Source organism: Melozone crissalis, unplaced genomic scaffold (assembly GCF_028551555.1).
Source record: "Melozone crissalis strain CALT ecotype California unplaced genomic scaffold, PUWL_Pcris_2 ptg000013l_1, whole genome shotgun sequence".
NCBI lineage: Eukaryota > Metazoa > Chordata > Aves > Passeriformes > Passerellidae > Melozone > Melozone crissalis.
Genome location: NW_026535791.1, coordinates 32,941,732 through 32,956,902, shown reverse-complemented (window position 1 = coordinate 32,956,902; position 15,171 = coordinate 32,941,732). Strand labels below are relative to the sequence as shown.

The 15,171-nt window shown below is 36.4% G+C and overlaps 1 protein-coding gene across 8 annotated transcripts in view; it reads right to left on the bottom strand.

Moving 5' to 3' along the window:
• Positions 1-15,171, bottom strand: part of GPC5 (glypican 5) — a 588,801-nt gene that overhangs the window by 463,776 nt on the left and 109,854 nt on the right. For 7 of the 8 annotated variants that reach the window (XM_054271913.1, XM_054271915.1, XM_054271914.1 and 4 more), the window contains 2 exons: positions 14,806-14,939; positions 10,616-10,741 (listed from right to left, as the gene is read on the bottom strand). In XM_054271913.1, the coding sequence (XP_054127888.1) occupies positions 10,616-10,741; positions 14,806-14,939 (260 nt within the window). The remainder of the gene's footprint in view (positions 1-10,615; positions 10,742-14,805; positions 14,940-15,171) is intronic. The other variant, XM_054271916.1, reaches the window with a different exon arrangement.

Below are 15,171 nucleotides of genomic sequence, written 5' to 3'. Positions count from 1 at the left end.
AAAAAAGGCAGTGTAAATCCCAAACAGTTAAAACGTTTTGCGGATTGATGCAATTACTACAGAAAACTGCTCATCTGAACTGTATCATCTTTTTACATATGGCTTCTCTTCATGTATTCCAGTACAATTTGTGTACACAGCTGAGACAAGAGTTTTTCTTGTCGTGAGCATCTGCCTGACCCATGGTGTGTGCTGCACCTACCACTGTGAACCTGTCCAATGGCACTGCTGAAGCATCTGCCACACAGGCGCTCTCTACAGAGAAATTCAGAGCCTAGAGGAACCTGAAAGGTGGCAGGGAACAGAAAATCAATGAGCTCTAGCTGGAGTCCAAGAAACTTGGGGATTTTTTTTACCTTCTGATAACATGTAAAGGTGGTGCACAGTGGTGCACTTGTAACTACAGCTCCGTGAGGCACAGGGTAGAAGTGACCCATTTCTGTACTTTCCTTTTGGTAGCCATGAAATATGCTCTGAATTGTGGTGGTTTTAACTGAAGTAGAGCCATTTTTCTTCACAGTGGCTGGTATGGGGCCATGTTTTGGATTTGTGCTACACAGGGTTGATAATATAGAGATGTGTTTGTTATTGCTGAGCAGGGCTCACACAGAGTCAAGGCCTTTTCTGCTTTTCGTACTGCCATGATGGCAAGGAAGCTGGGGATGTATGGGAAGTTGAGAGGAGACATAGCCAGGACAGGGGACCCAAACTAACCAAAGGGATATTCCAGACCATAGGACATCATGCTCAGTATATAGAGTGGGGAGGAAGAAGGAGGAAGGGAGGACATTTTTGGAGGGATGAAGTTTTGTTTTCCCAAGTCACTGTTACATGTGATGGGGCCCTGTTCTCCTAGAGATGGCTGAACACCTGCCTGCCCATGGAAAGCAGTGAATTAATTCCTCAGTTTGCTTTGCTTGTCTGTATGACTTTTGCTTTCTCTACTAAACTGTCTTTATCTCTGCCCCTGAGTTTTCCAGCTTTTACCCTTGTGATTCTGTTCCCAATCCTGCTATTGGGGCGATGAGCAAGCAGCTGTGTGGAACTCAGCAACTGGCTGGGGTTAAACCATGACAATCTTCCCTCAGGGTGCAAATGTTTTACCATCAGACTTATATGTTCTTGAGGAAAAGATTCAGATGATCTAAGCTACGCAAGCACTCTGTGCTGCACACTCCCAGGTGATTACAGGGGTTACAAACAGCCAGTCCACTAGCACTAAGTAGGATGTGTCTCACTCCACTGACTGCACTGACTCAAGAAGCCCAAATCAGATGACTATGTTTGCACAGCTACAGATGTCAGTTGAATATCACTCCAAAAAATGAAGTTGTACACTCAAAATGCACACTTCCTTTTACTCTCAATTATGACATCGTCATCATATGAATACAAAAGAATTAACTATATTGACTGAAACATAAGCTGAAATGATTTTCATTTTAAATTCTTCACAGGTGTCAAGGATAAGAAACAAATTCTGGCTGTTTGATTCAACTCTTTTTCACTATAAATATATTCCTTTACTAAGCAATTAAAATTACAGAGGGGGAAGACAGCCTACCTATAAGCTCTTGAACTGACTGGTAAAAAATTCTTGTTTGAAAAACTAATTCTCTCTATATTAAAATATTTATTTGCAATTAAATTATTACTGTGAATCTCTGTGAATACAGTCTGTGCTGTCAAAATGCTGAATGGCAGTCTTTCTAATCTCAGATTTTGTTGGGTTTGATCATAGTAAAAACCTTCCTGTACTAGAAATATATGTTGCACAGGGCTCGTAATAATTATCTAGACATTCTTGTTCAAAAAACCCCTACAATGGTTTATGCCACCTCTCTCCAACAGCTAGCTCCTATCTAGCACCTCAGCACCATTCAGTGTTGTTCTTCAACCATTCAGAAATTGCAATGTGTTAACTGACAATGTTTAATACTTTTCACTGCAAGAAAAAGCATCCTTATATCAAAAACACTGTTAGGATTATTTAATTAGTTTTTATTTATTTTAAACATCTTCTGTTCAAGGATTTCAGAAGGCACTGCTTATATACTTTTCTTCCTTAAGCAGAAAAGAGCAAGTTATTTTAATGTTTGTACTGAATCATATTAGCTGTCTGCCCTGCTATCTTTGTACATTCCAGAAATACTTAACTAAACAATGAAAAAATGCATTTTTATTAGATGTAACACAGGCTTGTTACTTCATCTGTAACTGTTGTACTAATGTGTGATTCAAATGTTTCAAAGACATCAGGGTATGAGAGTGATGCATATTAAAATAATGATTGTTCGTAACCTATTTTATACAGGAACATAAGAATGTCTCAAATATTGTCATTGTCGTATTTGCAAAAACATGAACATACAGGTTTTTACAGCACTTAATAAGAACTGCTTTAAGAACTGTGAATAACAGTTTATAAGAACTGAACCTTGCCCAGAGGGATTGCGGAGTCTCCCTCTCTGGAGATATTCAAGAACGGTCTGGTCACAATCCTGTGCCATGTGCTCTGGGACGACCCTACTTGAGCAGGGAGGCTGGACCAGATGTACCCTTGTGGACCCATCCAACCTGACCCATTTTGTTACTCTGTGATTCTGTGGCTGAAGACTTAAAACCTGGAGTTCTAGACAGCATAACATCACCCACAGTGAAAACAGGCTAAGGAAACAGGGAAAATGAATCTTCTTTTCATAAACACTCTAATTCTCTCCAAATCTGTTCCGAACTTCATCTTATATTTAAACTGAAACTTTGAGAAACTGTGTGAAACACAAGGTTTGGTGCCTTATTCAAGAATATGTTCCATCCTTGACCTACAGCACTGAGAAAGAATCAAACTGATGCTTTGTCTTGTGTTAAGTATTTTATACAGCTTAGCTCAGTGAGCTTAATACATCACTTTGACCTGAAGATCAGTACTAGCAAAAATAAATCAAGTGTTATATGATATTACATGCAGTATATGGATAAATATGGGTACCTAGCTTTCAAGTGAAATATCTCAAATACTTAGACACAGTTGCCTTAGATTAGTCTACTACATGTATTATTTAGTCTTTAGGTTATTTTGATCTTTTGTCTCAGCATAGATACTCTGTATTAGCTTGAGTTACAAGAAATTTTAACCTTTTATAACATAAATTCTGCCAGTACTTTTAGACTGATGCCCTTTACAAAGGGGAGAAAAAGTCCTTCTAGGAAGTTCTATCCAGCTATCTGGAAGACTAAACTAATTGCACCCTACAAGGTTCCATTTGTCTCTTCACTGAAAAAGAGGCCAAGAGGCCCATTCAGACTTGCATTTCTTCACACAAATACCTGAGTATGTAAGATCAAGAATAACACGGGTTTCAACATGGCAAGCTCTTATAAGACATAAATGCGTTTAACACATGAGAGATTCATTCCTCAGACTAAGGAAGAGAAGCTACATCTTATTACACAGCAGTACACTAGAATGTAACCCCTCCACCCAAGGGATTTTCTCAAATATGCATAAAGATTCCCAACAGTTTGAAGGAAGGTCTTGCTGGTAGCAGAGATATCTTGTTTATTCTGAAAGAAAGACAACTCGTGATATTGGACTGGCTTTTATGCTTCTTATTTCCTTTCTCTCTCTCTCATATGTATAAAGCATGGTTTTAGGAAGAATCTGCAGAGTCTTCTGTTGCATGAATGCAACAATTTAGTTCAGCTGCTTTGATCTGTTATAATAACTTCTGATATCTTAGGTGCTACCTGTACATGGAAACCTTTCAGATTTGGATGTGACTATTCACATTAGTGCTTGACTGGATCATTTACTAAGGCTGCAGCATGGCATACATGGGTGTACCTTTCCACTGGATTTTGCTTCAGTCTTTTTTCAGAGACAGTTGTCACAGAAGCACTTATAGCAGGTAGGCATTAACTGGGTTGCCTCATTACATTTCTGTGTGGAACACTACACTTTAAAAATTAAAATTTCTACCGAATTAAAGTAGCTTCAGTTTGGGTTATTCAATGAACTGAGAAAAAAAATGAGCTAACATCACTGATTACTAAATTCATAGTCTTCATTAATGCAGTTTAATTTTCCTGAGAGCCCACTTGTGGAGTAGTGCTAAAAAAATTTGACCCTAGAAATGCAGTGTTACAATGGAAATATAACAAAATAGTAATTTTAATGAATATAAGACAATTTGTGCTTCCAATCATAATTCTAAAGGAATACTAGTAAGCAGAAGCTGAGCTGCTAAAGAAGATAAGAACCCATAACTTTTATTAAGAAGAAAAATGATATTTTGAAGTACATGCTCATAGATTAACAATTCTAAATGGGAGATTAGTTTTACTTCATTAGAGGATCTAATGATTTTTTTGACTACAAAAGCAGCAAGAAATATTTGATAAAACTGGAAAGAATAATATATATTTCTAGAAAAAATAATGAATGAACTAATTTTTGAATGAATTAATAAAACTATATGAATACCAATCTTTTGTCATCTGTACTATATAAATGACAGTAAAACCACCAATCTGTACAAATAAAAGTCTACAGAATATTCATCAAAATAGGACTACATATTGCATTTTATCTTATATAAAGAAAAACTTCCTGCAAAGTTTCACAATTAGGCTCATAAGAAAAATTTGTGGTTTTTACATAAGTCTCCCAACCAATTTCCAGACCTTTAAAGGCACCCTGCTTGAGTATCTATGTCATCTGCAAAAATGTAAAAAGCAAAACCCTCAGCACAATCTAAGTTTCAAAAGCACACTTTCACAGTCAGTGCAGGATGCTCAACGAAAATCTGACCTATAGCTGCCAAGAGAAAAAGTCTTCAGCAGAGGTTACATGACAATATGGAAGTTGAAAGGAACACCTGTAAATTCTGCAGTGCTGAACATTATTACATTGAAGTCTCCTCTCTGGACTGGTAAAGTTAAAGAGTTTACAGAAAACTGCTGTGGGCATTACATTGAAAGAAGACCCCATAGACAATATTTCACAATCCAAAATATTGTTTAAATGACTCACTGAGGGTGGTGTATCAAATTGCCATGGCTAGAGGTGATAAATAACTTGGGTTTAGAAATATAAAACATTCCAGAGTATCAGTGTGTGAAATTGTAAAATATCACTAAACTTACTATTTGAAAGAGAACCTGTATATGTAAGTTGAATTCAGTAAGAGCATATTTCTTTTATAAGAACTTCAATGAGGCACAAACTTTCTGTCTAGTATAATCTACTATGACTGATAGTAATTTATTCTATGCAAGGTTTATTTTTGAACTACGCATCAAAGTCTCCTGCATGAGTTTTCCTTCGTTTCAATATGAACCCTTATACAAAAAGGAGACGATAGATTTTTATTTGTATTGCCTCCATTCTTTCATGTTATAAATTGTAGTAAAGTAGTTCTGAATTCACCTGGAAAACTTAAGAGTCATCATGTCACTAACATTAAATTGTGCTTCTTATTCTTCTATGATTGTGTAAAATGAAAAGCCAAAACCCTCCAAAATGAAGGCATGATGATGCAATAATTCAAACTTGGAATATTCTTTGTTACTGTTCTTTCTCATGCCTACCTTTTAATAGTCTTCTCTGACTTTATAAATGCTACAGTTTATTTAGCATGGTGCTAATCATGTTTTTAACTTTAAAAGTCAATAAAATTTGTAAATTATTACCAACCTAATAGAAATTAATTCACTCACTGTCAGAACACTTCTATTAGAGGCTCTGCTGTGCACAACAAACAAGTTCAATGATTCTAGGCAAACACTACAGAAAATGATATATTTGCTCGAGCAAACAAAAGGAAAAGTAAAACATGTATTTTGAGGTTATCAAATGCAATACATACTTTTCTGATTTTATGGAGTTAAATCCATTCCATCCTGAAGCGACATGAGATTTATCTAAGCATATACCAAGAACAGATATTACCAATTTTTTTTTTAAAGCAGGAATTATTTTTATTGTTATAACTCACAGCAAATTAGGGAACAAACCCTAAATTTATTATAAACAAAGGGATATTATGCCAGTTCATTTCTTTTCTATGTTGACACAGAAATATGTATTGTCAGCCCCTCTTAAACTGACCCAGTGCTTTGGCATTTGAGAACTTCTGGTTCTCCTGAGGAAAGACAGTGGTGTGAAGATTTTTGAGTTCATGGGAAGACTGAATGCTTACAGTTATGGGCCAGGCATTTGCAAATTTGCATGTTTTGAGGAAGTACAAGCTAACAGTTGTTTTTTCTCTATGATTTGTCACTGGTCCTTGTTGGCAGCAGCCTACTGGGCAAAGCAGTAAGAGCCCTAATAGGCTGTTCCTATATTTTAAGTAGATCAGGCACATCAGGTGTCAAGTGGTGCCTCAGATGGCAGTTTACATATTTCCTTGTTTTAAAAGGTGATGATTAGCTCAAATAGAAGGAAACTGAAATCAATTTATTGATTTCCCTTATATAATCATTTATCTTCTTTTGTTGGGTAAGAACAGGAACAGGATTGTAGCAGTTTCATAATATTTAAGAACCAAAAGAGAATATTTCCCCAGCCTAAGAGCTGTGCTAAAGCTAAGCATTTATTTGATGAGAGATGCTTATTATAATCGCTTTTTAACGATTTGCTCAGCAATTAAAATCAATCATGCTGTTTAATTTCTCTTAATATGGATACTTCAGATATGCGCTTTATATGAAACTCTTCCTTCAAAACTTGATTAGCTGTTTTTAATAATCTCCATTACTCCTGAATCCTTCAACACACAAAATATTACTATTTTTTTCACTCACATCTATTTTTATTTCAGTTAAATTGCTGGTCCAGAGATGTACAGCATATATTATGCTCTCCTCTGTGTATTTTTAATTTATCTCTCTTCACATTCTAGCCAGACTCTTTGGACAACCAAAGCTGTATAAATGTCAGTTAAACCTCTTTATGTTTGTGAAGTGGAACAATCTCAGTCTATTTACATAGCTCCTGTTACCTTAGTTTAATGCTAAGATGCCACTGAAAATCCAAACTCATGCTTTGGTAGTGCATAACTTCTTACTTTCAATTCCTCTTTTTCCACTGAACTTCATGAATCTTATAACACCAAATTCCAGGTACATCATCAAAACACTTGGCTGTGGCTTTGGAAGTGAAGTTTGAATTTCAATTTCATGCTTGACCACTGCAGTCACACAATTGGGTAAGAAAGGGGAGGGGCAGAAGACTCCTCTGAGATGTCTTGTGCCTCATCTCATGCTGCAGTGACACAGATCTCATGAGAGTGGTCTTGCTCCTGCAAGTCCTGGCCACTTCTGATCCTGCCAGGCATGAGTGCAGGAATGTGGGAATTCTGGTCTGAGGTCTTCATGAAAGCATGAGCCTGTTCGGCATGAAATGCTAGACACAGAACAATTTCTAGAACTGTAGAATCAAGGGCCATATTTCCATGGCATTGTGATTTGAAAAAAAAATAAAAATAAAAAGAAGGCTTAAACCAAAAATGGGACAGCTGAAGTGTATGAAATTTAAACTGTTAAGTAAGCTTTCATTTCAATAATACCGTTTTTCATTTTCTGACCTTTTCCCATCCAGGCTTGATAATCTCTTGGATAGCATTAGAGAAGGCAAAGGTTACAAGATTTAACTGATATCCAATATTGTCAGTGTTAAAACCTTTGAAATGCTTTCTTTAGAAAGATGCACAAAAAAGGAAAATGAAAAACTGCAAATATTTTTTTTCCCTCATTCATCTGTCTTCAGGGCTTTTTGCTACTTGGAGCTTGAAACACAGACACAGCAAGCAGGCTAAGCAATCTCCTCAAGTCCTGGCAGACCAGCAATACATAGCTCATTATATTGTTTTCTTGTGTCAAGTCCAAATTTCAGTCATCAGCAGCTAGCTATGGCACATGTTTTTGAATCAGAAGGCAAAAACAGATGGAAAAGAATGAAGAATCTCAAAACAGATAAAATCTATTTGTTTTTAACTAATGTGAACAATGTAGACTTTTCCCCATCAGTGCCAGAAACACTGGTGAGATGCACTGATGAGTTCATCAGTATTGTTATTTATTATTCTATTAGTGGGAAGGCAGGATGAGGAGAGAAAAAAAAGAGTAAAGAGAGTGAGAGTGAGTGTACAGGTTCTTCAGTATTTAGAGAGAAAAACAATGATGCCTGCTCAGTCATTATCACTTCTAAAATGTCACAGTATCCTGGCATCAGGACAATAGAAGTTGAGCAACACAGGATTTAGATAATCCTGGTTTCAGAATCATAGGGCTAGAGGAGATTGTAAGAAGTTATCCAATTTATCTCCACATCACTAAGAAAAATCAGCTTTTCTTGCATCATTTCTCAGTGCCTACCTTGCCTATTCTTAAAAATCCTTCTTTATGTAGATGCTGGACAACAAAGATACTTAATTTTGTCCTTGTCAGTAGAAAACTCTTGCTAATGTTTAAGCAGAATATATTTTAAATGCTTGCTATGCATCCCAACCATTATAAAAGCAGACACTAGACACTTCTTCCTAGGTCATCACTTCTGTAATAACAATACTAACAGTAAAAAAAACCCTCTTCTTGGTCAAAGTGCAGGAAAGCTTTCCCCCCTTCAGCTACAAAAGAACAAATATAAACAAATACAATTGAACAAAGGGCATTTGGACTGAATAAGAAGGCAAAATGAAGCAGTGGAAGATCTGAGTCTAGGACAGATCTTAGTGCCTTCATGAAGATACTGAAAGAGGCGATTGTGCACCACAATGTATTCAGTGTACAATCAGAGGTCTTGAGTAGGAACTAATCTGCAGGTCTGAGCTCCATTTGATAATCCAGAGCAACACTCAGGGTTTCCTGCTCTTCTGGTTTTAACAATCATTCTGTACTTCTACTATCTACATCTCAGCTCTTTCAGGAAACTGACACTGACACGCACTGACCAAAAATATAAATATATATGCATTAATATATATACAAAGACAAAATATTTTAGTTAAGGAAATTTTTACGTTAAAATAATAACAAAGTGTTACTCCTTACTTTTAAGATACAGTGCTTTTGTCATCCATTATATCTTTTGGGTGGATCCAACATTAAAAACATTGTATGCACATATATATATAAAAGCATATATATAAGCATATATGTAGCCTATATATATATATTAGCATAGCTGTTTAATTACATATAATCATATAACATAATAATAGATACAGTATAATAGTATTATATGATAAAATAAGAAAGGGTTTGAAAATATCTAATGTATTAATAGTAAGTATATAAGCAGCCACAAGTAATGATAGAAGAACTTTGTTCTTAGGAAATCTTGCAATTACAAGATCATTCTTTTATATTGTTACTGAAATATTTGATAGGAATACTTTAAGTGAACCAGGGAATGGTCAGAAAAACAAAAGCAAGGAGGTAAAGTTGAGATTAAATCTCAAATACAGTTACCTAAAGAAGGAACACAGCCTCCTCAGAAGATTGTTGAAATCCCTGAACAAAGGCTGCCAGTGAGACTGTCAAGGGAGTCAACCACTCACTGGACTTTGGTGCTGCCAAAGCACGGGACTGCCCGAGAAGGTAAAGGAAAGTGGGCCTGTAGCTGTTTGATAAAAGGATGGCCACTGAGTTTCCTCATGTATCAATTAATAAATGACAACTCCCACCTAACTTTTTAGAGATACCTAAAGGTGTATATTGCCTACTGCTCTCTCTATTTGCTAGCTCATGCTTTAATAACTCTCCTCACAGCCTTCTTTGATATGACTTTTGATACTACCTACTAATCCACACAACATTAACATAACCATTTTTATTACAAATAACTGCAACAAACTTTTCAGTATTTTGGTCTCTGTCATCAGGAAAGGAAGCATTTCCTGCTCAGAGAAATACTTGTTTTGGTGATCAAAGCAATACAACAAAAACACAGAGATCAGCTCTCTGAAAATCCTTCGGCCATCCAAAAATAGTGTTTTATAAGCTGTGTAATATACTGATCCCAGAGATACGCATCTAGGACTTTAGCAGTTTATTATTTCTTCTTTGCCAGTGCTGCTGAATGATATCTCCCAAGCTTCTGCATATATAAAAAATACGTTTCACTTTTAAAATGTTTTATCTTCACATTTAACTTTTAGTTCTCTCATGGGAAACAATATATATTAAGAGATTACTTCATACTTCAGAGCTAGAGAAGGTTTAAAGCTTGAGTCTCTGACCAGACACTGCATTAAAAGGAGCATTTTATAAAGACCAAACTCATACAAAAATCCATACTCTTTTTGTACAACCGTATTTTGTAAATGCCAATCCAGCTTCTTTTCCAGTGTTTAGGTGCTGCAAATTTGAGGGAAAAATGTCTGAAGAACATTGGAATTCTTTTTTTTCTTTTTCCTAAACAGAGATGCTGGGAGATTTTATTTACTGTGTACAGGCGAAGCCTGAGAGAAGGGAACCCACGCTCATTTAATTTTCAAACTAATTTTGACACAGCCACAGGGAAACACCACACCTGACTGGAATAGAAGCTGTTTTAGCAAAACTTGGCTTGCAATAGACAGAAAACAGACATAAGTGAGCCGGAAAGCGATACCTTCCTACGAGATCCTCTCCATTCCAGCAGGGGAGCCCGTCGGCGGCTGCCAGCTCGTTGGCGCACAGCTGATCCGCCAGGCCGCTGTAAAAGGCTCTGTACGGCCGCAGGAGCCTGATGAACTCCCTGCACACGGGGACACCAGAAACCATCGTCACTGCCAACCAACAGCACTGAGCTGCCCTGCTGCTGTGCACCTCTAAAACATAAGGAATGTCTTCATTCCATTACTCTGCACTGGTTCCGGTGGTATTTGAAATCGATCTGTCAATAGATGAGTTTGATTCTTTTACATACACTTCATTCGTTTGAAAAGCTGATATTCACACTGGTAAAATTAAAAAACCCTACTTTACATATGCTCTGGAACAGGAACTATTTCTTTCAACCTGAAATTTTCTTGCATTGTAGGAATGCAGTTTGCAATGCTATAGTTGGACAAATAGATGAAAAAATGTTCCAAAAAAAACGCATGGCAAATAAAAAAATAGATGCAGATGAATAAGTCTCCTGTTTTCCAAAAGTGCTGACAAAAAGTCCCCTACTTATCTTTACAAATACTACAAAATTTTAAAGTTATCCAGCAACTCAAGATTCAGGTAAAATGGGCTTAAGATGTAGGAGTTCAGTATATAGTAAAGATTTAAATAACCATCTGAAGAATTGTATCAGTTCTACCATGTGCTGTGCTGGCAGGTTATAAATTATGTATTGTAATTTTAAATAATTTTGAAGATGCCCAGAGGTAATGATAAGGTTTTGTACTTAATTCAAAACAAATTAATTACTTTTTAGTTGGTATGTTCTTAACAGAATTGTGGTATTTAATATAAATTGTTTGTTTATGAATTGAAAATCTCTTCCTGGTAGACCCTTTCCTACTGGGAAAAATTAAAATACTTATTCATTCTGAAATGGAACATGACACATTACTGAGTTATCTATGACCTGCAGGCACACAGAAAAGCCCCACCAAATGCTGTACTCATTTCTCTGTAACCCAGCAAGCTCCACTTTATGCTAACTCCCTTTATAGTGTCTGGAGCTGTGAAAAAATGCCAGAAATAGTACATACATTTCCCTATATTTAGTTATCACAGGACCATATGCTATAGGGAATTTAATTATTCAGTATTGTTTACTTCAAATTAAAACAGATAAAACATCAGTGATTTATACAGTCCGTCATCTAAAAAGCCATACATTCTTTCATGTAATAGGGCAAATATTTTACACAAACTACAGTGGTTTTGATTTACTACGTCTATTACATGTGATGTGAGTGCCCTACTAATTCTAAAACTGCAGTTCTGAAAAATCCCATGTAGGGTCAATTTTGACTATGCAACATATAATTGCCTATGGGCATTAGGTTTTAAATATGATTCATCCACACCCTCCCAGCCATGAATAATCATATCTTTTATTTCTCCACACCCAAAATTGAATCCAGTGTGCACAGTGGCTTTGCATTTTCCCTCCAAATGCCATTGAGTGGATTGATTTTGATTTTGTCTATGCTTTATGTTTACATTCTGGCTGAAAAATAGTGTTTAGAGAGTCCTCTCAAAGTGAACAGTTGGTATTTCTTCTGAAGAAGAAATAAAAATAAATAAATGTAGCTGTCATAATATCTTGCCACAAACTGCATTCTAACAGAAAGGTCATTTGGTTTAGTAGTAAATATGTCCTGAGGCAAAGATAAATTTAATAGAGAAGTAATAACTGATTTCAGCCCCTGTTAATGCCTGACCAAAGTAGTTAGAAGGGCAAATGGTATGAATGTCAATTTTCACATGATCATCCTCTAGAAGAGATAGCATGTAATTATAGGCAGCTGACCACAAATGTGCAATTACAGTCAGTGGAAGCTGAAGATACTTTTTATCTGTTTATTCAGAAATATTCTTCTTTTATCTTTTTATTTTTTTTCTTTTTTTTTTTTTTTTTAACAATTTCATCCTCTGTACTAGAAGCTGTTTACAGTTCTGGAGAAAAAAGCATTACAGTACTTCCAAGTTGGTATGTTGCTATGAAAGGATTTGCTTAGATTTTTTAAGATTCATCTAACAATTTTTTGGTATCAAAAGAAAGGAGAAATTTCTTTTTCTTCTTGTACCAAATAGTACCAGAAAGTACCAGCTTTTTCCAATAGGTAAAAATAATTCAGGAGAAGTTCAGGTAGCAGCAGCCCAACATGTACTTTAAAATGTAAAGTTTCATCTGGACATGCATTTGGAAAACAGAAGTACCAGAGGAGGTAAATAAGGTGGAGTTAGAGAAGAGCACTTCCTTAAGAGCAGGCTGCAAGCACTTGCTGAAGTCACTTCCACGTGAGTTCTTGCAGTTGCTATGGGAATATAAAGTGAAATGTAAAGTGACTGTGCCTAATAAGGAAGGAGGTGATCCAGGAGGGAGAAACTGCAGATGATGGCAGACAGGAAGTTGTTAAACTGGAATCTGCACCAGTGAATTTCAAAATTTCTTTGCCTTCCCCTTTTTGGTGCAGTTTGCATGCCATGAAGAAGTGTCTCTAGAATCTCAGACAGGTGAGAGGGAAGGGAAGGGAAGGGAAGGGAAGGGAAAACAGTGTTGCTTTATGTTGCCCACTGCCTTTCATGCCTCTGAAGGTCTCTCAGATGATCTCCCTGAGGTCAATACAGTGTTCTGCTTTGAAACATGCAACAGTCCTGGTTTAAGTGAGATTTTAGAATATGGTATTGTGTTTGCAGAGTGTTAGCAATCAGAAAACATCAAGAACTTGCATGTAACCGAGAAACATACACCCATGTAATGGGTATTCACTGAAAAACATGCACCCATGTAATGGGTATTCACTGAAAAACATCTGTGCTGGCTAAAGCAAACTTCTGGTTTGCATATCTTTCTGTGACCACAATGTTTGTAAAACCCTCTATTTATATTTTGCATTGTTTTGGAGTTTTTTTCATTATTTAGTAACTGAAGGTCCTTACACTGAGAAGAATGGTTTGCCTTTGAAGCTCAGAGGCACCTTTTCTTCTCCAGACATCAGGAGTGAGCAATTATTCCCTGCAATTCTCTCACTTCTATTTCCTTCTGCACTACAAAGTGAAATGAGAAGAAAAAGAGGACAAAGAAAACTTCTCTGTGTTTTAGCAAACACTATGACAGAAATGAAATTTCTGATTTTAACTTGGTACTTTATTTGCATAATGGAGCCTTTAATCTTAACTGCAACATTCCTAATACCTTAGAGGGCTATTATGGTCATGAAAAACCTGACTGACTTGTCTAAATATAGACTGGCCTTTGAGATTCCTTCAACTACCTCAGATTTCTGCAGAAAGCTGGAAGCCACCACAGAATCACAGAATCTGCTGATTTGGAAGGGACTCACATGGATCTTTGAGTCCAACTCTTAGCCCTGCACAGGACCACACAACTTATGGGACATGTGCATCCTTCTGGGCAGGAGAGGATCAGCTGGGATACCCCAGGGTATCTCTGAGTGGCACTGGATGCTTACAGACGTGTGGGCAGCTAAAATGAGTTCTCCTTCCCACAGACTGTAATGGCAGCTCAAACGCCTAACTCATACAGTTACACAAAGTTCACCCTGCAATGCTGAGCCAGGTTTAAATGAAATCTCCAAGCCTCTGCAGTCACTTCGATTCACTACATACCAGAAAAAGAGTCAGAGAAAAAGAAAATCAGCAGGTCTTGCTTGAACAAGGCTTTCAGGATTAAGTCCTGAATGCTTAGTTGTCTCTTTTTTTACAGCAGAAAGATATGTAAGAAAAGTCATTCCTTTTTTGTCTTATCAGCTTGTACAAATAGTTTTCTGTAAAAAGCTACGGTCATTTTTTGTCAGATTTAATAATGCCTGCTGATATGTAAAGTTAAATGCAGTTTTAAAAATTACACGTAGAGCCAATATGCACATTCTATCAATGTTATCCACCCTCCTAAATAATTTAAACCACACCAAATTACTCTGGTCATATGTCCATCACTTCTGAAAACAAAATCTAGTCATGAAATTAGCCTTTCCAAAATGTAACAGAGTAGGCTGTGTTGCTAAAATGTTTCATTCTTTGGAGTCTTTATTCTCTAGTAATGCAGGCCATTGCATTGAGCATAATCTACTCTGGTGTGAAATTAATGGCTTACTTTATTCTTTCTTTCTGGCTGTAAAACTAATGTCTTACTTTCTTCTGTTGGTGAGTGTTTGCTCACTGTCTCTGGAGAACATCTTCAACACTTGATTATCTTTGTTCTGATCAAAGGAGCAACCTGGAGATTGTTTAGGCTTCCTCACAGGAGGACCACATATCTTATTGACCTAAAAGGAAAAAAAGCCACAAGAAGAAGTAAAGAACACATGTAAGCAATAATTGTTACGTATCTCTCAATTCAGTTTCACTACATTTTAACAAGAAAGAAAGACTAAGCTACAAAAAGCATAATTAATTATCATACTGTGTAACACTGTATCCATAATGAATGCAGCAAACACATAATTAGTCATTTCATAGTAGAAAAAATAGTAAAAGCATTCCTTTTTAAGGGATACC